Source organism: Pipistrellus kuhlii, unplaced genomic scaffold, assembly GCF_014108245.1.
Source record: "Pipistrellus kuhlii isolate mPipKuh1 unplaced genomic scaffold, mPipKuh1.p scaffold_m20_p_1, whole genome shotgun sequence".
NCBI lineage: Eukaryota > Metazoa > Chordata > Mammalia > Chiroptera > Vespertilionidae > Pipistrellus > Pipistrellus kuhlii.
Genome location: NW_023425404.1, coordinates 49,986,649 through 50,011,687, shown reverse-complemented (window position 1 = coordinate 50,011,687; position 25,039 = coordinate 49,986,649). Strand labels below are relative to the sequence as shown.

Sequence of the window (25,039 nt, the reverse complement as noted above, 5' to 3'; positions counted from 1 at the left end):
CTTGATCCTAATAGCTTCTGATTCTTTTTCCTCTTGAGAGATGTATGGTATTTGAATGTATTCTCAAATGACCATAGTATAGTCTGTTCTGCTATACTATGTGGTACCTCCACAATATCAGTTAATGTATACAGTGTTGGTAAATAGGAGAATAGTGTTATTATAACACTAGAGGCCTAGCTTACGATTTAATCATGCACGTGTAGGGTCCCCTAGGCCTAGCCTGCCCTCCACCACCACCTCCTCCCTCACCTTCCCAACCACCCCGGAGTCTCTCAGTCTTTTGAGCTGTGTTCTGAAGCCTGAACCTCACAACTGGGTGAAGGCAGGGAGAGCCACCTGACACTCACCAGGAAACTGAAGTCTAAAGCTGAGTGTGACCTGCCTGTGGTCTCCCAGAATAAGTTTTCTGAGTTCAGCCTTCACTCCATAACCCCAAGTCTGAGAAAGGTAGGGACTCAGAAGCCTCTTTATATTTTTTTCAGACCCCCTTTAAAATCTGGAATCACTTGAGTTTCCCTCTCCTCCAAACCTGGAGGATGTAGCACTGGCATGTCCTTACCAATGCTACCAGCTCCGTTTCCTCCCATGGAGCCTGTCCTATTCCCTCTGCGCCAAGTGCTCAGGTCCCGCTGCTACCTGACATCAAGGGCCTAGTCTGCCTCCTCGTTGGCTGGTGTGAGAGCATCACAGAGTGACAGTGTGAGGACCATCAAGGCTTTTATTTATAGGACTAGAGGCCCATTTCATGAAATGCGTGCACTGGGGGAGGGGGGTCCCTCAGCCCAGCCTGCACCCTCTCCAATCCAGAACCTCTTGGGGAATAGCCAACTGCCTTTTGCAATCTGGGACTGCTGGTTCTTAACTGCTTGCCTGCCTGCCTGATTGCCCCTAACCACATCTACCTGCCTGCCTGATCTCCCCTAACCACCTCTGCCTGATCACCCCTAACTACTCCCCTTCTGGACTGATCACCTCTTACTACTCCCCTGATGGCTTGATCGCCCCTAACCACCTCTGCCTCGACCCACAACTGGGACCCAGGATTCCCTTCTCCAGCCAGTCATAGGCACCAAAGGCCTGGGCTTTCCTCCCTCTGGCCAGCCACAGGCAGCCAGGACCTGGGCCAGCTTTGCTGGGCTGGCTGTAGCCACAGGGGACCATGGGCGGGCGTCTTGTCCTCCCAAGCCACAGGATCAGCCACTGGTGCCTTGGATCGCAGGGACTGTGAGTGTGCAGATCATCCCTCTCCTGGGATGCAGGCGTAGGCACAGTTGCTGGCTTCCAGAACCGTGGGGACTGTGGGGCGTGCAAATTATCCCTCTCCCGGGATGCATGCACAGGTGCAGCTGCTGGTGCCTGGGACTGCAGGGTGGGCGGCTTGTCCTTCTCCTGGGCTGCAGCCTGGCGGGGTTCCCATTCCTCTCTCGTGAGCTCTTTTTTTTGTTTGTTTGTTTGCTAAAAAAATGCCAATTTTTATTGTACAGTCAAGAGCTCATAAAACTATTTTTCCCCTCCACAAGTGAAATATAGACATTTGCATATTGCTGTTATAACTAATACTACTTGTGTCACACTGCTCTTTCCTGAATCCAAAAGATACCTTTCTCCGAAGAGCTAGTTATCAGAAAAGCAACATTTTAATCACAAAAGTCTCCTTTATCTACTTAAAATTTTTTTTTATTGTTGACACCCTTTTATTGGTGATTTTTTTAATCTTTTTTTTTTAATCAATCTTTATTGTTCATATAGTTACAAAGGTTTCTCATTTCTTCCCCCCTCCACCAGGTTCCTACCCCACCCTCCGCCCCCTCCCCATCCCCCATTGTCCTCATCCATAGGTGCAGTTTATGTTCAGTCTCTTCCTCCCTCCCTTTCCCCGATAGTAAATCCCCTTTCAGATAGTAAATCAGTTACTTAGCATTTTCTCATATCAATAATACCTCCACATGCCCAATGATACACTTCACACAAAAGACATTTCCAAATAGGTCAACCAGCCTCATCCAGGCCCCACCCAAGGCACTCACAGATCAACACCCCAGCCCTATACTAACTCAACACATCCAGATATAAGCCTTCATCGCTTGATTCAGCAGACCCTCAAGTTCCCCAAAAAGTTTCCAGCCATGTCTGAGAGGCAGCCGTGGGGCAGGGGCAGGCGAGGAGCGAGCTGTTCCGGGCCTGGATGCTCCGGGCCTGGCCTCGTTGCTCTGGTTCGCTCCACAACCAGCTGCTCCAGGTCTGGTCACCACCGCTCCTGACCTAGTTGCTCTGGACCTGGCTGCTGCTGATCTAGGCCTGGCCGCACCCGACCCGGCTGCTCTGGGCCTGGCTGCTCCCAGCCTGGCAGCTGCTGCTCCAGGCCTGGCCGCACCAGACCTGGCTGCTCCGGGCCTGGCCGCTTGTGAGCTCATTTGTGCTTGGCTGGTCCCCATTCCTCTCTCACAAGCTCATTTGTGCCTGGCTTGTCCCCATTCCTCTCTTCCCAGAATTGAGTGTCTGAGATGTTACAGCGTGAGGGTGTGATGACCATTTGCATATTAACTCTTTATTATATAGGATAGGATGGGTGATGTATTGTTATATATGTTGTTTTTCCTAAACTGGACAGGGTGATACTGAATAATGGGAGTGGTACTTTATACTTTATCAGGAAAATAAAAAAATTGAAGTTAAACTGTCAGATACGAATTTCGGTGCCCTCCTGGTTTAGCCTGACCTAGCAGTGATTCTTATGTGGCAGTTTACATTTCCATTTGGGTCCATCGTAGCAGCCCTACTGGCTAAAAGCTTCACTTATTATCTCCGATAAGTCTTTGTTTCTACTTCTCTGTTTTTAATACCTTTTATTAAGCCTTCAGGTAGCAGCATTTCAGCTTCTCTTAGCTGCCTGTCTGGGGTGTCCAAATTATCTTTGGAGGTCCCAGTCATTGTTTTTGTTAATGCTATGGTTACGGAGTTTCAGGGGCATTGACTAATTTGCCCCACCCCTCTCTGCCTTCTTGGACCTGTTCCTCCCACATAAGCTTTAATATTTTTAATGTTACAGAATGCGTGCTTTTCAGAAATGCTTGAATTTATGTTAATATCAGATATACTAAGAGACTTCCTTAAGAGGATGCTGGAATTTAGTTGTGGCTTTGTGGCATTATATATTTGTGTTCTTGAAGGACTTATATAAAAAGACCCCTGTATTTTCTAATAATGGAGATCCCATGATGTGAGGCATCCTACTCATTTTAAAATGCAGAAGAATGATAAAGAATATGAGGAATTTTATTGTGAATCAAGGAGACATTATTTTTTGCTATACAGTATTTCCCCCTTATTCACAGGGGATACTTTTCCAAAACCCTCAGTGGATGCCTGAAACTGCTAAAAGAACCAAACCATATGTATACTATAATTTTCACTATATATACATAACCTATGTAAAATTTAATTTTTAAATAATGCACAGTACAGAATTAAAAATAATAATTAACAATAAAATAGAGCAACTAAAACTGTATATATAAAAGGCTAATATGCAAAGTGTCCCTTCGGGAGTTCAAACAGGAGAACTGGATTTCAATCGCTAGCTATGATGTACACACCACCAGGTGGCGATGCGGAACATGGCAAGCAACCAGCGGCAGTGGTGGGGTGCTGAGGGAGTGAGGGAAGGAGGAGGCAGGGAGGTGGGCAACCTGATTGGCCCTGATTGCTGGCCAGGCCTAGAGATCCTACCCATGAACAAATTTTGTGCACCAGGATAATTTTATTATCCTATGTAATAAAAAGGGAATATGCTAATGACCTTCGTGCCATTGCCAAGATGGTGGCACCCCCAGCCAATAAGGAGGGAATGTGCTGTTTGACTACCCCACCCTCAAAGATGGCAGCGCCCACAGCTAGTAGGGAGAGAATATGCTAATTGACTTCCACACCCTCAAAGATGGTGTTGCCCAGTCCTCTCAGTCCCAACCTTGCCACACACCTGCTTCTGAGTCCCCCAGTCCCTCAGGCACCCAACCACCCAGGCCTGGCATGAGGCACAGGTAATGTTGGATGGCGGCTATCAAGCTGCTCAGGGCTGCCTGAGGCTCAGGTAACCAAGACCAGCTGAGGCTTGTGCTGCCAGCAGTGGCAGCAGCAGAGGTGTGATAGAGGCGTCGCCTTTCCCTGATCACCGGGTTGTTTCCCGCCCCTGAGAACTCCTGGTCTGTGAGAGGGCACAGGCCATGCTGAAAGACACTCCCCTGCAATGCATGAATTTTCATGCACTGGGCCTCTAGTACTATAATAAAAGTTATATGAATTTGGTCTCTGTCTCAAACTGTTTTATTGTACTGTGCTTATCCCTGTGATGTGAGATGAAACAGTGCCTATGTGATAAGGTGAAGTGAGGTGAATGACATTGACATTGTGACCTAGTGTTAGACTACTATAAGGGTTACTTGAACAAAAGCACTGATACAGTCTATGTGATAACTGAAACAGCTATTAAGTGATTAACAGATGGGTGGATAGCATATACAGTGCAGATATGCTAAACAAAGGGATAATTTATGTCCCAGGTAGGATAGAGCCGGGTCGCATGAGATTTCATCACACTACTCAGAGTGCTTTTTTTTTTTTTTTTTCAGAGTGCATTTTAAAACTTAATTATTTATTTTCTGGATTTTTTCATTTAATATTTTTGAATTGCAGGTAAATGAAACTGCAGAAAGTAAAACCATGGGGCAAGGGAGTGGTGGTGGTGGTGGGGGGGGGAGGGGGTGTAGGGAGTGGCGGGGGGGCGCACCTGGTAGCTACTGTAATGACATTATTTTTTTTTAATACATTTTATTGATTTTTTTTTTTCCAGAGAAGAAGGGGGAGAGAGAGAGAGAGTCAGAAATATCTGTGAGAGATAAATATAGTCAGCTGCCTCCTACACACCTCCTGGTACATGCCCTTGACCGGAATCAAACATGGGACCCTTCAGTCCTCAGGCTGACGCTCTGTCCACTGAGCCAAACCGGTCAGGGCTGTGATGACATTGTTTTGATGGAACTACATAACATTAGAGAAGCTACTCAGTAAAAGTAAAATTATTTATTTTTGTTAATATCCTGGAATTTTACTTGTTTGTTTGTTTAATCCTAACCTGAGGAGTGAGGATATTTTTACCATTGATTTTTAGAGAAAGTGAAATGTGAGAAGAGGGAGTGGAGAAATACCAATGTGAGAGAGACACATCGTTTGGTTGCCTTCCGCTCTCGCCCTAAACAGGGCTGGGATTGAACCTGTAACCAAGGTATGTATGTGCCTTTGACTGGGAATTGAATCCCTGACCCACCCTTTGGTCTGAAGGCCGATGCTCTAACCACTGAGCCAACCAGGGCTAAAATGTTTTATATATAGAATGGTATTTGCAGTATTATCTTTTTTCTATTTTGATCCAAATATGGAATTGTAATTTTGTCCACTTAAAATAAACACCAGGGTTTGTTTCAGAAATAATAGAACAATTTTCAACTTTCAGAAAATGCATAGTAGTATATTATTTGCTGTGGTATTAAAGCATCCAATAACAAAAAAGTAGAGAAATTATTACTATTAAGAATGTTGATTATATGTATACATTATATGTAATATAGACTTAAAAGTCTAGTCCTTATCAAAAGATTTCAGGTAGTCTCATTAAAACAGCAAAGAATTACAGGCCAGTATTACAGTAATGTAAGAAAATCACTCATGTGGCAGATGACATTAGAAAAAAACAAATGAGAAAATAAATCAGGCTATTGCTTGCAATATACTTTAGTCAATAATACTGTAAGAAGAGTATAGACTGATCATATATGGATTTGCCCCTTATAGGGAAATGAATAGTGAACTTTGTTATGGAGTAGACTTCTTAGTGTTAATTTTGGGCATTTAAAGAATTGAGATTATCCTTGGGGCATATGGCAGTGGCAGGCTCTATTTTTTTGTTGTTTTCATTTTTGGTGTCAGCAAATTCCGTGAAATGACCTCTGTTCTTTTAGGCAGTTCTAGGAATATGGGAAAATTGCTAAAAATTCAGAGCACATTGTACAATTAAGTATTTCAATAGCATGGAAATTTAGTGGACCCTGGGAAAAGGATCTGAATTACAAAATGCTGTAATTATATTTGCTTATTATAATTACATTAATAAATACTCTTCTGACACTCAAATTTTTCTTGTGTTTTCTAACAACATTAGACATTCTGTTTTGTTTCTCCTGGATTTGAAAAATGGGAAAATCGCCGAGACCGGTTTGGCTCAATGGATAGAGCGTCGGCTTGGGGACTGAAAGGTCCCGGGTTCGATTCTGGTCAAGGGCATGTACCTTGGTTGCGGGCATATCCCCAGTGGGGTGTGTGCAAGAGGCAGCTGATTGATGACTCTCATCGATGTTTCTAACTCTCTATCTCTCTTCCTTCCTCTCTGTACAGAAATCAATAAAATATATTAAAAAAAAAAAGGGAAAATCTATCATACCATGTATTTTCCTTTTTTGGGGGGGTGTAATTGACATAACTATGTTAGTTTTAGGTCTATACTACATAATGATTTGATATATTGTATTTATGTATTGTGAAATGATCACCACAGTAACTATTATAGTTAACATCCGTTACCATACATAGTTCCAGGGTTTTTTGTTTTTTTCTTATAAAAACTTTAAAGATTTATTCTTTAGCAATTTTCAGATATGCAATGCAGTATTATTAACTATATCCACCATGCTGTACATTACATCCCCATGGCTTATTTATTTTATTACTGGAATTTTGTACCTCTTGTTTCCCTTCACTCATCCCCTGCTTGCCCCCCCTTCACTCCATTCTCACCTTGGTAACCATCAATCTGTTCTCTGTATCTATGAACTAGGTTTTGTTTGTTTTTAAATTTTACATTCCACATATAAGTGAGGGCATACAGTATTTGTCTTCCTCTGTCTGACTTATTTTATTTCACTTATATAATACCCTCAAAGTCCACCCATGTTTTTGCAAATGGTAAGATTTTATTATTTTTTATGGCTGAATAATATAGCATTGCATATTTATAACAGTTTCTTTATTCATCAATGAACCACTTAGATTGTTTCCATTTGTGGGCTATTATAAATAATGCTGCAGTGAACATAATTTGGGTGCATATTTTATCATTTTAAAAGTGTAACCTATAAGGCAGAGTGACTATTCAATGAATGTTTTTCCTTTTATATCTTAAGGAAGAGAGAGAAAATCCTTCGAAACGGAGTAGAATTGAACGTGATATAGATAATAATCTGATCACATCAACACCAAGAGCAGGAGGAAAACTTAAACAGATATCTCGAGTAAGACGGAAAAGTCAAGTAAATGGAGGTTTGTTAATATTTAGATAATTGCTTTATTAGGTACAGAGAGAGATCTGACCCAACATGTTCCTTTTTTATTATAAAAAAAAATCTACTTTAAACAATTTCTGCCTAGTTTTATAATCTCCTTTGTATTATATATTAAGTAACTTGAAGCGAAATGAAAATTTATCTTATTATAAATCTACTTTGCTGAATTAAAATGACAAAGGGAGAGCAATTAGCTTTATACTGTTTAGCATGAAAATATATATGGAGCATCACTTTTTACTTCTAATAAATTCATTTAAAGCAATAATAGTGTGACTTAATTTGTAAACATACAAATTTGAATATGTTCTTAATATGTACAAAGAATTTGTTTCTTGGTCAGTGAATTTCAGAGGGGGTTGGATCACTTAGGCCAGTTGTTTTCAACTCCAGATGGTTTTGTTCCCCTGGAGAACATTTGTCAATATCTGGAGATTTTTTTTGGTTGTCAGAGCCTGTTGAGGGGGACACTGCTAAATATCCTACAGGTCATCTTCCCACAACAAAGAATTATCCAGCTGAAAGATCAGTAGTGTTGCTGTTGATAAACCCTGTTCAAGCAACTCCTAAGTCAAACAGGAGAAAAATAAGAAGGATAACAGATTTTTCTAAAGAATAGCACTTGAGAGCATGGAGCCTTTTAACCAATACTATTTTAAACACATAATAATTTCTTAGCTTTTTCCTCTCAATGCAGTGATGTATCTATTGTTAGAATTGACCACTAGGGAGAAAAGGAATAAAGTAATAAGTTAAAAGAGCTATAATGAAGAAGGAAACAAATTATAGTAAGGTTGTAGAAGGTTACGGATGATTAATCAAAACATTTGTTTGAATTTAGTTTTTAAATATTTTTCAAAAACCCATGGAAAATTCTTTATTCACAAGAAACTTAAAGAAAATGAGTTACTCTTCCTAGCTACTTTGAAATGGTGCCTCAGTATCCATAAGTAATTTTGACATAATTTTCTGCTTCAGTAGAGCTATTTTGCTGTTATTCATTAGAAATAAATTGGAGTTTAGGTTTTGTGAAGTAGGCAGCATCCCAAAGTATAAATAACCAAACACAAAAGTTTGCATTTGTGTTTTTGATATTGTAACTTGCTTTACTTACAAAGATTTTATTTCATTCTCTGTAACTCTGTGTTGATATGAAGCTTTTCAGTCTATATAATTGTAGATGTAAATCTACAATTGACCCTTGAACAACATGGAGGGGGAAGGGGTGTTTGGGGCGCTAATCCCCGGAAGTCTAAAATCTACATATAACTTGTGAATTCCCCAAAACTTCAGTTGTCTCTCAGTATCCATGGGACACTAGTGGATACCAAAAATTGCAGGTGGTCAGGACCCTTATATAAAATGGCATACAATAATGCATACAATCAGCCCTCTGTGTCTATGGATTCCAAACTATATAATAGTATAATAAATACTATTGAGTCTGTGGATGCAAAACCGGGGGATGTGAAGGACCAACTGTATTTGTTGAAGAAAATCTAATTTAGCACCTCCAAGTCAAACAGGAGCAAATCAACATACTTTAAACTCATCTTGTCCAAGGGTCAGCTGTACTTTGAAAAACTGAATTTTAGCATCTATAAAGCATTAGGCTTAATGTTTTATAAATTTGTATAAAGATGATTTGACTTACAAGTGATTTACCTCAAGATTTCTTGAATAATAAACTTTCCTAACAATGTCTAGTATTCTTTATGAAAATTTTTTTGGGAAAAATTATTTTTACAATGAATGTCTGAGAGCACATTTCTAAAAGCCATTTTTTCTAGATTCCAACTTTTGTTGTTGTTGTTTTTTTCTTAGAAGCTGGTAGTTATGAAATGACAAATCAACATGTAAAACAAAATGGAAAATTAGAAGATAACCCTTCCTCGGGCAGTCCTCCAAGAACTACATTGTTGGGGACCATATTTTCTCCTGTCTTCAATTTTTTTTCACCAGCAAATAAAAATGGTAAGTATAAACTATTGATTATAATTTGTGTTTAAATATTTAATTTAAAAATTCTTTTTTATTTTAATGGCATATATGTCACTATCTTATGTTTGTTTTAAGTGGCTGAAATAAATATAGGCTATGTTTAATTCCATTGAAGTGAATGGACTCTGCTTTCACTATCTGAAGAGCTAGATGATAAACTTTGTTCTGGAGGGAAACCTTTATTATTTCTATTTTGGATGACTTCTGTAATCCTTAGAGTGTGTACAAGAAAGAATCTAGAAGCATTTTCAGTATTCTAGATCAATAAAGTAGTATTTTTTTTTTTCAATATTTAAAGTGAGTTGAAACAAGATCATTTTCTTGTAACAATTTAGTTTTTATTATCTTTTGGTTGACTTTTCCCCATAGGTATCTTCAATTTAGACAAAATAAAACTAACCTGATTCAAATGAAGTATTTCACTATGTAATACTTTTGCAAAAGTATCAAAATAGGCTTCTTTATCAAGGTATTTTTTTAAAAATATATTTTATTGATTTTGTACAGAGAAGAAGGGAGAGAGATAGAGAGTTAGAAACATCGATGAGAGAGAGTCATCGATCAGCTGCCTCTTGCACACCCCCTACTGGGGATATGCCCTCAACCAAGGTACATGCCCTTGACCGGAATCGAACCCGGGACCCTTCAGTCCCCAAGCCGACACTCTATCCATTGAGCCAAACCGGTCTCGGCTATCAAGGTATTTTTTAAAACAGCTTTGTTAGTGTCTTATTTTCTGATGATCAATACTTAATTTATACATGATAATTTAATCTTTAGACTACTGGAGAGTAAAAGATCATGTCTTTATTTTTGCATCTACCATGTGGTTTGATATAGTATTGGACGCATGGAAAATAGTCACTAAATGCTTATTGCCTGGTTAATAAAATTCTAATACTACTGGAGAAAAACCAAGATAGCGGCCTAGGTAAGCTGCCGCCTCGCACAACAATTTCAAAACAACAACTAAAAGACAGGACGGACATCATCCAAAACCACAGGAAAGCTGTGGAAAAATCTACAACTAGAAAGAAGAGCAGCTCATGGATCAGGGGTGCTGCAAAGTGCTGAGGTAGGGAGACTTCGTGCACACAGAGAGGAAGGGCGGCCGAGTGCCTGGCTGGCGGGAGGGGAAAGGAAGCCCCTGGCTTCACTGAACCCCAGTTCCGACTGCACTAAACCCCAACCCCATCCGAAACCCCGTGGACCCAGGCTCATATGGGTGGGAGTTTGGACTATAGAGAAAGGCACCCAGAGACTCAGAGACTGGGAGGCTCAGGGGGAGCCGGGAGCCGCAGTGAGCAGGGTCTACAGTTGCATACGAGTGAATGCGCATAGAAAGGTCTGACCGCAGAGGTTGCTGCGGCCTCTCCATAGTGGAAGGATTCGGAAGCTCCAGACTATAGAGACCCAACCCAGTTCCGGACAAGCCCCTAGGGCACCCACGCTTTTGCAGGGGGAATCTGGATAGTCAGGCAGAAACTCGGGAGCCTCGAAAGGTAGAGGTCTGAGGCACGTGCACAAGGACTGGGCTGACTGGAAGCCAAGACTGTTGGCTCAGCACTGAGATTTCGCCCCATCCAATCTGAGCACAGAGGCTTTTTCAATTTTGCAAGTCTGACCTGATAAGACTGTCTCCAATACAGAAGGTATCCCAAGTAGACGCAGCTGATACATCCAGTTGGCCTGGAGGTCAATTCCTCCCAGGGATACCAACAACAATCAAGACTTAACTACAACAAGGCTGTACACACAGTCCACAAAGAGGAGCACCAAGAATGTCTACCTCAGGTAACTGGGGAGGCTGACCCACCGGGCCATATAGGACACCAAACACTCAAAAGCCATCCTATCAACTCAAGGAAGCAGTGAAAATGCCGAGACAAGGAAATAGATCTCAAACGAAAGAAATGGAGGAGAACAAAAGACTGGATATAGAGTTCAAAACCATGGTTATAAAGTTTTTCAAGAATTTCCTAGAAAAGGCCGATAAATTTAACGAGACCCTCGAGTATATGAAAAAGGACCAACTAGAAATTAAACATACACTGACTGAAATAAGAAATATTATAAAGACGCAACAGCAGACTAGAGGAACACAAGAATCAAGTCAAAGATTTGGAATACAAAGAACCGAAGGACACTCCTCAGAAGCGAGAAGAGAAGAGAATCCAGAAAGTTGAAGATAGTGTAAGAAGCCTCTGGGACAACTTCACGCGTACCATCACAATTATGGGGGTGCCAGAAGAAAAGAGAGAGCAAGATACTGAAAACCTATTTGAAGAAATAATGTCAGAAAATTTCCCCTAACTGGTGAAAAAAATAGACTTACAAGTCCAGGAAGCGCACAGAACCCCAAACAAAATGAATCCAAAGAGGACCACACCAAGACATATCATAATTAAAATGCCAAGGGTAAAAGACGAAGAATCTTACAAGCGGCAAGAGAAACACAGTTAAGTTACCTATAAGGGAGCACCCATATGACTATCAGCTGATTTCTCAACAGAAACTATGTAGGCTAGACGGGAGTGACGAGGAATATTCAAAGTGATGTATTGAGAACCTACAACCAAGATTACCCAGCAAAGTTATTCATAATTGAAGGTCAGATAAAGAGCTTCACAGATAAGAAAAAGTTAAAGGAGTTCACCACTACCAAACCAGTATTATATGAAATGCTGAAAGGTGTTCTTTAAGAAGAGGAAGGAGAAGAAAAAGGTAAAGATAAAAATTATGAACAACAAATACATATCTATCAACAAGTGAATCTAAAAATCAAGTGAATAAAACTGATGAACAGAATAAACTGGTGAATATAATAGAATCAGGGGCAAAGAAAGGGAGTGGATTGATAATTATCAGGGAGAAAGGAGTGTGGGGGGTGCAGGAAGAGACTGGATTAAAATTGTACACCTATGGATGACAATGGCGGGGGAAGGTAAGGGCAGAGGGTGGGGTGGAAACCGGGTAGAAGGGTGCTATGGGGGGAAAAAGGAGAAACAATTGTAATAATCTGAGCAATAAAGATTTATTAAATTTGAAAAAAAAATTCTAATACTACCTAATAAAAGAGTAATATACAAATTAACCATCACTCCTCTCCACGAGCCATGCCCACCAGCCACGCCCACCAGCCAGTCAGAGCGAGTATGCAAATAAACCCAACCAAGGTGGTTACAGCCATAGAGAGTAGTAAGGAGGTGTTTCACCGGCAATGGAGGAAGCCAGGCTTTCCACCTGCCCTTGCGGGTGTAAGCCTCCACTCAAGACTACAAAGTTTCAATTATAGAAGGTAAATTCGAACAGAAAAGGCTGCTGAGCGAGCAGGTTTGGTTCCACTCCAGGCTACAAAGTTTCAATTGTAGGAAGTAAATATATCCCAGATACCAGGACCTCTGCTTGGGTTGCTGGGGGGCATGGCCAGCCTGCAAACCACCACAGGGCCCTCACTCAGGCCGCCCCATTCCCCAGGGGAACCCCCACTCTGATCCTGGACATCCTTCAGGGCAAACCAGCTGGCCCCCACCCATGCACCAGGCCTCTATTCTATGTAATAAAAGAGTAATATACAGATTGACCATCACTTCAACACACAATATGGCTGCCCTCATGTGGTCAACGATCCTGCCCCTATGTGGACACAAGATGGCTAGCAGGGGAGGGCAATTGGGAAGCACCAGGCCTGCAAGGGAGGGCAGTTGTGGGTGATCAGGTAAGTAGGAGAAGGCAGTTGGGAAGCACCAGGCCTGCAAGGGAGGGCAGTTGAAGGCGATCAACTCTGCAGCGGAAGGCAGTTAGGAGTGATCGGGCCAGCAGAGGAGGGAAGTTGGGGCAAACAGGCTGGCAGGGGAGCAGTTAGACATCAGTCAGGCTGGCATGGGAGTGGTTAGGGGGTGATCAGACTGGCAGGCAGAAGCGGTTAGGGGCAATCAGAAAGACAGGCAGGCGAGCAGCTGGGAGCCAGCACTCCTGGATTATGAAAGGGATGTCCCAAATTGGAGAGATTGCAGGCTGGGCTGAGGGACAACCCCTCTGCCCCCATGCACGAATTTTGTGTATTGGGCCTCTAGTTTGAATTATGTTTATGTATGTTGGTATAATTTTTTATAATATTTTTTTATTGATTTCAGAGAGGAAGGAAGAAGGAAATAGAGAGCGAAACATCAATGATGAGAGAGAATAATCTATTAGCTGCCTCTGCACATTCCCCACTGGGGATCGAGCCACAACCTGGACATGTGCTTCTGATCAGAATCGGATCTAGGACCCTTCAGTATGCAGGCCTATGCTCTGTCCACTGAGCCAAACCAACTAAGACAAGAAGATTACTTTTTACAGGAGGGAGAGAGAGATGTAAATAAGTACAATAAATTTTTATAAGTGCTTGATAGAGGTATGGGACAGTGGGGTATTCAAAGAATGGAGTTCTGTATTCTGGGAGGCAGCTCACAAAAGGATTCATAGAAAAGCTGAATCTTGAAAGGTGGTAAAGCAACAAACAGACTGTCAAATTATAGTGGGGAGGCTAGGGAGATATGGAGAAGATAAGAGATCAACCAAAGGACTTGTATGCATGCATATAAGCATAACCAATGGATGCAAAACTCTGGGGAGGGAGGGCATGTATGGGAGTGTGTGGGAGGGGAGGCAATGGTAAGATATGTACACATATAAAACCTTAATAAAAAAAATGAAGAAAATAAAATCTAAAAGAGAAAGAAAGGTGGTAAAGGTGGAAGGAGCAGCCTGAGCAAAGGCATAATGTATTTGAGAAACTGAAATTAGTTTGTCGCAGATGGTGCACTGGATTTGAGAAGTGCACAGGAAGGAATCAGATAGAGGAGTTATCAAGAAGTCGGATTATAGAGCTAACATGTAAGATATTTGAACTTCATCGTTACTGGGGGATGATTAGAAGGTATTAAACTGATGAGTTTTAAGAACTGATTTGTGTTTTCTAAAGATCTCTTTGGTAGGGTGTACATTATAGTCTAAAAAGGTTGGATGCAGGGAGAATGGTTCGACTTCGTGCAACCTAATTGTGGTATTAGAGAAAAAAATCAGAGTTATAGAGTGGACAAATTTTGGGTATGGTTTATTGATGAAAGTGAAGAGAGATTAAAATGACACAAGGTTAGGTTTTCAAGAGAGAAAAATAAGTTCCTAGGAGAGAAGTAATTGAATTTAATTTGGACCATACTGAGTTTGAGATGCCATAAAACAACCAAATAAAATGTCTTGCAGCAATATGTCACTCTGGAGTGGAGCTTCAAAATCTGTTTAAGCAATAGGCATTGGTATTATCAGCTTCTTAAATGTATTAGTTAAAACAAAGTAAATAGTCTATTTGGTTCAGCAAACTAAGACCAGAATCTTGGGAGGAAACATTTAAGGTCTGGACAAAGTAAAAGAAGCAAACAAAGGAAACGTGGAGAAAGTCAGGAAAGGCATTGTGTCATAGAAGCCAAAGGGAGAGAGAATATCAAAATATCAAAACACAGGCCAAACAATTGTGAATGTAGAAGAAAAGGAAATGAGCATTGAAAATACACCACTGAATCTGGCAATGAATTAAAAGGTCATTGGGGCCTGGCTGGTGTTGCTAAGTGGTAGAGCGTCGGTCCCACACTGAAGGGTTGCATGTTTGATTCCCAGTCAAGGGCATGTATCAGGGTTGAAGGTTTGTCCCTAGTGGAAAGCAACCAATCAATGTGTCTCTCACATAGATGTTTCTCTCCTCCTCCCTCCCTTCCTTCTACTCTCTCTAGAAATCAATAAGAAAGTTTTCTTCAGTGAGGATTGACTTAAAAAAAAAAAAAAAAAAAAAAAGATTACTGGATGCCAGAACATTTTCAGAGGAGTGGTTGGAGTTGGAAGCCTAACATACAGGGTTAAGAGTAAAATGGGGAGTAAGAAAAGAAGCTGTGCCCAGCCGCATGGCTTAGTGGTTGAGCATCGACCTATGAACAACGAGGTCATGGTTCGATTCCTGGTCAAGCCACATTGGTTTTGGACTTGATCCCCAGTGTGGGGCATGCAGGAGACAGTTGATCAATGATTCTCATCATTGATGTTTCTGTCTTTCTCCCTCTCCCTACCTCTCTGAAATCAATAAAAATACTTAAAAAAGAAAAAAGAAACAGCAAGTATAGATTACTGTTATGAGGAACATGAATATGAAAGAAACTAGAGAAGTCACAAAGTTTCAAGAGGTAGTTTGTGTTTGTAAAAAACAAGCATGTTTTTAAGTCTCAGCGTAAGAGCTAATATGTTGCAAATAGAAGAAAAAATAACTAATGAAAATTTCTGGAGTTTGCTGATAGGAATGAGATCAAGAGAAGAGGTAGGATTGGAATTGAAACAGGGAAAAGAAATATTTTTCTCCTATGCTGGAGGAAAGAAGCTGTGAAGGTGTGTGCAGAAATAAATGTTTGGTTAGAAATTGATAGTTATAATTGTTTTCTTTGGAGGAGAAGAGGGTGTCATTTGCTCAGATAATTTTGGTGGCAGGGATTAAAGAGAATGGTGAAGGTTTAAAATGTATACTGTTGAAGGGTTAAGTAAAAGCTGAACATCTTCCATACACACATATTTTGAGCAGCATTCTATAGACAGGGTTTTATTTGAAGTGTGATTATACCAGTGGCCTGGTGCACGAATAATCGTGCATGTTGAAAGGAAATTAACTAGAAGAAATGTTTTAATCGCTATTCATCCTTTCTCTCTAACAGTAGTGTCAACCAAATTTACTATCGACTGTGACAGATCAAAACACACGTGCAGTTGGCGCCAGCAAGAGTTTTATAGATATAGATATAGATATAGATATAGATAGATAGATAGATGAACTTGTTTAATTAGACTTGCTTTCTGATTTAGCTAAACCTTTGAAGTCATTTTCAAGGTTCACCATTTCTTCTTTTCAATCAGGTCAAGTTTCTAAGCTTTCTAAATCTCCATTTTTTGGCTAATGAAAAGAAAATAGGATTCCACCAAGTCTCCTATCTATCTTCTACAGGACTTCTGTGAAGATCAAATGAGCTGAGGCATGGGAAAAAGTTTCACAGACATTGGTTTCAGTATAAAGTGTTTACACCTAGATATAAAGCAAGTTGTGTTTCTGGGCTGAAGAAACTCGAAGGAGGCTAGTTGCTAGGAAGAGGAAGCCAGGCGTTACTATGTGACATCATTACCTGGTGCCCCCAGCCACCGTTTCTGGGCTGGGCTGTGGGCTGCATTTTGTGTCACAGGGTCTCAGCAGCGTCAGCTGTGATTTGGTGGGGTGTTGTCTGGGGTGGTGGTGGGGCCTGTGTCCCACTTGGGGGAAGCTGAGTGTTGCTTTGTTGGTGCCAGGTCTGTGGTGTCATTTATTGTTTAATGGCCTGTCACTAGGGAGAGGAAGCTTGGCATTGCTATGTGATGTCATTACCCGGCTCCCACAGCCACTATTTCCAGGCTGGGCTGGGCTGTGAGCTGCATTTTACGCCATGGGGTCTAAGCAGCGTCGGCTGTGATTTGGTGGGCTGCTGTTTTGGGGTAGTGGCGGGGCATGTGTCCCACTTGGGGGAAGCCGAGTGTTGCTTTGTTGGTGCCAGGTTTGTGGTGCCGTTTCTCTGTAAATGGCCAGTGTATGTCATGGCAGCTCCTGTGCTGAGTGTCTGCCCCCTGGTGGTCAGTGTGTCATAGCGACTGGTCAGACACTTAGCATATTAGCCTTTTATATATATAGACTAGAAGCCAGGTGCACAAAATTCGTGCATGGGGATGGGGAGTGTAGTGTCTCTCAGCCCAGCCTGCACCCTCTCCAATCTGGGGCCCCTTGGAAAATGTCCAACTGCTGGTTTAGGCCTGGTCCCAACCGGTAGTCGGACATCCCTCTCACAATCCGGGACTGCTGGTTCCTAAACACTCACCTGCCTGCCTGCCTGATTGTCCCTAATTGCTTCTGCCTGCCAGCCAGATCACCCCCTTAACTGCTCTCCTGCCAGCCTGATTGATGCCTAACTGCTCCCTGCTGGCCTGATTGCTCCCAACTGCCCTCCCCTGCCGGCCGTCTTGTGGCAACCACCTAGGCTTTTATAGTATAGATGGTTTCCGTGACTGAGAAACCTGTAGGTTAGATTGATTCATTAGGGTTTTCCATGATGAATGGCAGTGGAAAGACAAGGGAGCAAAAGACACTGAAGTTGCAGTCTTGAAAATGACTTAATGAATGATACACCTGAAGTTTTAAAACCTGTTAACCGAGCGGGACCTAAAAATACGTCAAACGTAAACAATATCGGGAACAGGTAGGACATATGAATAGGTCCTTGAAATAAATGTTGTGCCCTGAAAGGGATGGTATATATTTTTTGTAATCTTTATAATTATTTGTAAAATTTATAATTTTTTAATTCGATGTTTCCATTTTTTGTTGGTATTCTTTTCTATTTGTTTATAATTTTGTATTTTCCTTTGTGCTTTATATATAAATAAATGAAAAAATATTTATTTTAATTAAGTATAAATAAAAATAATAATAATATGAAATTACGTCCTCCGGGTGTGACGTACTGACATGTCCTAGTGAAAAAGTACACTCCCGTTACAGGTTGCATAATTAAAAAGGGAACTCCCCGGTTAACAGGTTAACTAGATGAAGAGAGTGACTTAGAAGCTCTTTGGAATAAAAGAGACTGACAGGCCTTTATCAAACATGATGATCACCTGTAATAGGAGTATGGTATACATAAATAATTAGAATATTTGGCAGTTTGTGGTAGGGAATTAATGTATTTGAATTTTAGTTTCCAGAGGTGAACAGTTTCTTAGTGTTAATGATTATGTTATGGCCATGGTAATCACTACTAAAGGCAGTATGAAAGAAGAGGGAGCTAAAGAGAGCAAGACCTTTGAGGATTAGATATGGGATGAGTCATTGACATCACCTGTAAGAACAACTAGACAGGCATTTAATACAGCAGTAAACTGGATAAATTCCCGTGATTAAGAAAGGATGCTGGCAATAGATAGCAGATTACAGCAGTTGGGATAAGTGAATAATTATATACCTATCAAAGGAGCAGGCATTTTTAGTCATTTGTGGAAACCAAATATCTGGTAGCAGCAATGGAGATAAATAAATTCTGATTCAGATAGTAAGTTAAATATGAGATAATAAAGAGCTTTGAGGGAAAGGTATCAGGAAAAGAGGTGTTTTTTGGAAAAATACTAAATTTAAAGCAGTTAGGAAGAATGAATATTCTGTGAAGCAGTTGAGAGTATTGGAGATTGATTTTGTTTTTGAAAATGACTTTACGACTTTTGGAAAATTCTATTATTAATAGAAAGAGTTGGGGGTCATTCCATTATTAGGCAGCATGGTCATATAGGTGATGGCTGAGAATAATGAGGAAACTAACTTGACTATGAAGATGAAATCTCATTTCAAATTTGTCCTTGTGTCTTTGAATAAAAAGGTCCACACAATCCAGGGAACAATGATCTCATTCTTGGATAACTAACTCTGGTTTAAAAATTACAACTGCACACAATGTCTAGAATGCTTAGTACTGAAAGGATCAGGAGCTGTTTGAGGATAATGAATATATAAAATGCTTAGACAGAGTAGGCACTTAATAAATGATAATAGTTGCTTTAATGTAAAGAAGTTTTAATAGCCCTAATCGTTTGGCTCAGTGAATAGAGCATCGGCCTTCAGGCTCAGGGGTTCCAGGATCAATTCCAGTCAAGGGCATGTACCTTGGTTGCGGGCACATCCCAGTAGGGGGTGTGCAGGGCGTAGCTGATCCATATTTCTCTTTCATCAATGTTTCTAACTCTCCTTCTCCTTTCCTCTCTGTAAAAAAAATCAACAAAATATATATTTAAAAAGTTTTATAGTAAAAAAATACTGTGTAATATACTTCAGAGTGGTTAAGAGAATAGCTCTTAAATGTACTAACCACAGAAAAGATGATAATTATATTGTAGATTAGAGGTGTTAGCTAACAATAAATTGCTAATCATATTGTACTATATTAATCAATTACTGTGTTATATGTCAACTAGGGGCCTTGTGCACGAAATTTGTACACAGGTGGTGCACGAAATTTGTACACAGGTGGGGTCCCTAGGCCTGGCTGGCAATCAGGGCTGATCAGGTTCCCCACCTCCTCACCTCTTCCTTCCCTAGCCGTCCACGTCCACTGACACCCACCCTGGCTCCCTGTCCCAGCCAGGAGTCCAACCTGGGAGGTTGGCCACTGGCTCCTATGAGCTGGCCCTGGGAAAGGGGTGGCATCCGCTGCTGCCCACTCTCAGTTCCTGGTCCCAGTCTGGGGGCCTGGCCCCAATTGGGTAATCAGGGCCTGCTGGCCAGGGGGAAGGACCAGGAGGTTGGCCAGCAGGCCCCATTGGTGATCTGCAGGCTGGGGGCAGCTCCTGAGTTGAGCATCTGCCCCCCAGTGGTCAGTGCGTGTCATAGCGACCAGTCCTAATCGTTTTGTCACAAAAGGTCGCTTAGGTTTTTATATATATATATATAGATTCTATCTCATTAAAAATAAAGAAGTTCTGAATTATAACGTATTTGACTCTAAATGGATACTTCTAAACTATTTGAACACTTAATAATTTTATTCACAAATACTACTCTAGCTTATAATAGTCTTTATACATCATTGTTTGAAATGTCTAGAAGAGACTCACTAGATAGTGGTATCCTGATAGTGGTTTCTATTGTGTTTAGTTTTTGAAATATCTGTAAGTTTTAATTATTTTATTTTATTTATATTGAAATATATTTGACATAACATGTAAATTTAAGGTATATCACATGTTGATTTGGTCCATTTACATATTGTAATATGATAGCAATTATAGCAATAATTAGCACTGCTCTCATCGTCCCTTTCTTTTTATTACTTGGAATAATTAGATCCTAGTCTCTTAGCTAGTTTGATGATTGTAATACAGTATTTTGTCTATATTTACTATATATTCTATCTCTAGGGCTTATTTATTAATTGTTGTAAATTTGTACCCTTAAACAACATGTTTTACTCTCCTACCCCTATGAGTTTTTAAATGATGATTGTGAGTATCCCGAATCATGATTTCAGGAACATCAGGATCCGATTCCCCAGGACAGGCTGTGGAGGCTGAAGAGATAGTAAAACAACTTGATATGGAACAAGTGGATGAGATCACTACCAGTACTACTACATCAACTAATGGAGCAGCTTATTCAAATCAAGCAATTCAAGTGAGGCCATCAGTAAATAATGGTTTAGAAGAAGCAGAAGAAACAGTTAATCGTGATATCCCACCCCTTACAGGTGAGGAAAATGTCTTAGGCATCTTCAAGAATAGTTTATAAAAACGCAGTATTTTAGTTCAGCCAAAGTGGCTCAGTGTTTGAGCATAGACCTATCTACTGGGAGTTCAGGGTTTGATGCCCAGTCAGGGCACATGCCTAGGTTGTGGGCTTGATCCCCAGTAGGGGGCGTACAGAAGGCAACTGATCAATGATTCTCATCATTGATGTTTCTCTCTCTGCTCCTCCTACTTTTCTCTCTGAAATCAATAAAAATATATATTTTAAAAAATAAAATATTTTATATTTTTTCTTATACACTAGACTAAATGCACGTTTTTCTTCCTTGAAGAAAATTAAAATTGGAAATAAAATTTGTACCCAAAAGTTAGTCATTTTGAAATTGAAGTTTTTAAAAAGGTGATTCAATATTAATATTTTACAGTTTAATTACTACTTGGAGAAATTTAACATCTAGCAAAATATGTGCTTATTTTATGAATATAATTATAATTGTAACAGTCTTAGACCCTTAGGTCTGAAGTTCCTACCTAGAGGTAGTCTCAAATCATACCTTCAGGTTTGTTTCATACATGGATGACATTTCCTCAAAACAAGCTTCTGTTCCTGGATATCTCCCTGTACCCAACTTTTACAGCTTAATTCTGGATCCTTTTAAAGGCTAACATAATTATTGTGTTTCTGAGCCAGTTGTCATAGATATGTAGAAGCACATTAGATCATAATTTATACCTCAGGAATTATGATAAGTAGACATATAAGATGAAAAGATGAAATTGTTTCTTCATGCTTAAAAGCAGAAATAAAATTGTGGATGTCTATTTTTTCTCAGAGGGAGAAGATCTAAGACTATTTATTACTTTAGATTTTTAAAAAAGTTCCTTGTGGTGCTAGCTATTTGATAGAGCCTAGTACAAATATATTGGTTAAGAAATATAATTTGGTATAAGGGAGTAGGATGATGTTCTTTTGTTGAATATAAAGGGCAGACATTTTAAAGATATATATTTTTATTGATTTCAGAGAGGAAGGGAGGAAAGAGAGATAGAAACATCAATGGTGAGAGAGAATCATTGATCAACTGCCTCCTGCACCCACACAGGATCAGGCTCACAACTTGGGCATGTACCCTGACTGGGAATTGAACCATGACCTTTTTCATAAATCTACGCTCGACCACTAAGTCATGCTGGCTGGGCTAAAAAGGCCAACTTTTAAAAAGATCTTTGAAATAGCAGAAATCATTTAAAAATGCATATAATTGTGAAACTTCAAGTCAGTAATACCAACATGAAGAGAAAGGTGACATAACAGAGGAGAAATTTATTTTAAATTTGTCAAAAGATTAATACCTATGATAGAATTATAATGTTAAATTATGTTATAATGTAAGAATCATACTGAATCTAACAAGCACATCAGCATGGGTTGTGCACATAGTTCATTCTTGGGTGGATAAGACTTCAAATGAACCTACTATTGATCTATCATTTTTTGCTGATGACTTTGCCCAGGCTATTGAATGGTGAAGTTTTACAGGCTGTTTAATGGTTAAAGTCCAGGGCTTTGTCTTCCTATTTGATGTTTGTTCTATATTTTATTCTGCTGTATAAGCCTTTGTATTTATTTTATCTGACAACTGTGAAGATGGAGAAGGGATTTCTATAACCTTAAGGGTTTTTAGGAGGGGGAAAAGTAAGATTTACTCCAGTCATCTCATTTATTTTTTCTACTAACATTTATTGAACACCTTATTTTTGATGGGTTTATAAAGTTGAGTAAGATATGCCTCTTGGCCCTAGCTGGTTTGGCTCAGTGGATAGAGCGTAGGACTGTGGACCAGTGTCTTGGGTTTGATTCCGGTCAAGGGCAAGTACCTTGATTGCAGGCTCTTCCCCTGCCCAGGCCCTGGTACTTATGTTTATGTTTCTCTCACATTGATGTTTCTGTCTGTCTTTCCCTTTCTCTTTTACTTTCTCTAAAAACCAATGGGAAAAAAATAGAGGGCAATTCTGGCTCAGTTAATTCCCTGTAGTAACTGAGGAGGCATTGCTCTGAGGAGGAAGTACTAATACAAAAACTAATAAACCTTTAAAAAATTTATATATAGCCGGGACCGGTTTGGCTCAATGGATAGAGTGTCGGCTTGGGGACTGAAGGGTCCCAGGTTCGATTCCGGTCAAGGGCATGTACCTTGGTTGCGGGCATATCCCCAGTAGGGGGTGTGCAAGAGGCAACTGATTGATGACTCTCTCTCATCGATGTTTCTGGCTCTCTATCTCTCTCCCTCCCTCTCTGTACAAAATCAATAAAATATATATTAAAAAAAATTTATATATATATACCTGGAGAATATATGAGTAAATTGATGAGCCAAGTATACACAATAACTATGCACTTGGCTGGTGTGACTCAGCAGTTGAACTTTGACCCAGGAACCAAGAGATCACTGGTTCGGTACCAAGTCAGGGTACATGCCCAGGTTGTGGGCTCAATCCCAGTGAGGGCCATGCAGGAGGCAGCTGATCAATAATTTCCTCTCTCACCCATGTTTCTATCTATCCTTATCCCTTTATCTCTCTAAAAATCAATAAAAAATATGTTTTTAAAAAACTATAGTGTGATACGTGCTATGAAAAATAAATGAACAATGGAATATTACTCAGCCATAATAAAGAATGAAATATTGCCATCTATAACAACATAGATGTACTTAGAGGGTATCATGATTCATTTATATGTGGAATCTAAAGAACAAAGTAGATGAATAAATAAAACAGATACAAACTCGGAATACAGAGAACAAATTGGTGGTTGCCAGATAGGAGAGGTATTTGAAGATGGGTGAAAAAAGTGAAAGGGATTATGAAGTATAAATTTCCAGTTATTAAAATAGTCACAGGAATGTAAGATACAGTATAGGAAATATAGTCAATAACATTGTAATGACTATGTATGTTGTCAGATGGGTATTAGACTTATCTGGATGATTACTTTGTATGGTATATAAATGTCTAATCTCTGTGTTGTACACCTGAAACTAATATTGTATGTCAACTGTAATTGGAAAAAAAATTTTTTTTAATAGTAATAAATGAGCAAAATAATGAGGTGGCACATTGCAATTACTCTGGGAGGATCATTAAGTAAAATTGTTGCTGATCATAAAAGATGAATATGAGAGACAAAATTATTACTTTTCCCTAATTTCAAGAATGTAGCCAAAAAGAACAAGGAGGAAGGAGGCTAGCTCTACCGTTTACTTAGCTTTGTGACTTTGAACAATTTATGTAAGTTCTGTGAGACAGTATTCTTAGCTTTAAAATTTTTAAAAAGGGTTTTGAGGGTAAGAAAGATGAAGTTTGAAAAATGCTTAGAATAAAGGCACTCAAATATTTCTTTTCCCTTTCTCTGAGGATAATAGGAATTTGAAAACAAGTGGTTGGAAGATATATTTTTTCTATTATCCCCTTGTGATAATGAACTGTTCAATTGGCATAAAGTTGTTATAAAAATTATAGCAATTTTTATTGAGTTCGACTGTTTTAGTCCTTTTGGGGTGCTATAATAAAATTTAATTCTCAGATCAGGAGACTTGAAAATCCAAGTCATTGGTGTCTGGTGAGGGCCTGCTTTCTGCTTCATAGACAGCTGTTTTCTCAGTGTGTCCTCACATGGCAGAAGCTATGTGAGCTCTCTAAAGGGCACACTAATCCCATCTTCTTGACCTCATGAACTTCCAAAGACTCCACTTCCAAATATCACATCGAAATTGGGGGATTTAGGAGGAGGGGCACAAAGATTCAGCCTCTAGCATCCACCCTAACCTTTTATCTGTGAGATATTACCTGTTTAGTTTTAAATTATCATTTTTCCTCTCCTTGAATTTAAGTTGTAATTATTGTCTTAGAAAATTCCCCACATAATTTCTAAAGCTGTATTAGTTGATACAATTTTAGATCAAGCATAGAATGGATTATGTGTCATGGAATATAGAATTGTTTATTTTCAGTTGTTTGTACATAAGAAGTAAAATAATGGGTCTTCTAAAACTATTTAAAATCAGAAATAGCCTTGAGATTCCTGGAAAAATGTACATATAACATTTTTTCATAAGTCTTCAGGTGGTTCATGGACCTCTTAAAGACTGTTCGTGAGTTGTAGATTAGAACCTAGCTTTGGGTCTATCATAAGCACACATACATTGATCACCTGAATGTACAAGGCACTTTGTGAGATGTTACTACTGTAAGAGCACCATGAAATTCTTATAGTTACGTATGTAAACACCATCCACTTAGAAATTGAATTCTTGTGG

General features: G+C 39.7%; 1 protein-coding gene across 9 annotated transcripts in view; it reads left to right on the top strand.

The window, feature by feature from the left end:
- The window catches only part of CTDSPL2 (CTD small phosphatase like 2), a 78,903-nt gene that overhangs the window by 29,458 nt on the left and 24,406 nt on the right, over positions 1-25,039 (top strand). For 7 of the 9 annotated variants that reach the window (XR_004988956.2, XM_036443606.2, XM_045583101.1 and 4 more), the window contains exons 3-5: positions 7,236-7,371; positions 9,219-9,368; positions 20,507-20,722. Coding sequence is in view for 8 of the 9 variants with exons in the window: in XM_036443606.2 (XP_036299499.1) it covers positions 7,236-7,371; positions 9,219-9,368; positions 20,507-20,722 (502 nt within the window). In the remaining variant the exon portion in view is untranslated. The remainder of the gene's footprint in view (positions 1-7,235; positions 7,372-9,218; positions 9,369-20,506; positions 20,723-25,039) is intronic. The other 2 variants (XM_036443595.2, XM_036443607.2) reach the window with 2 other exon arrangements.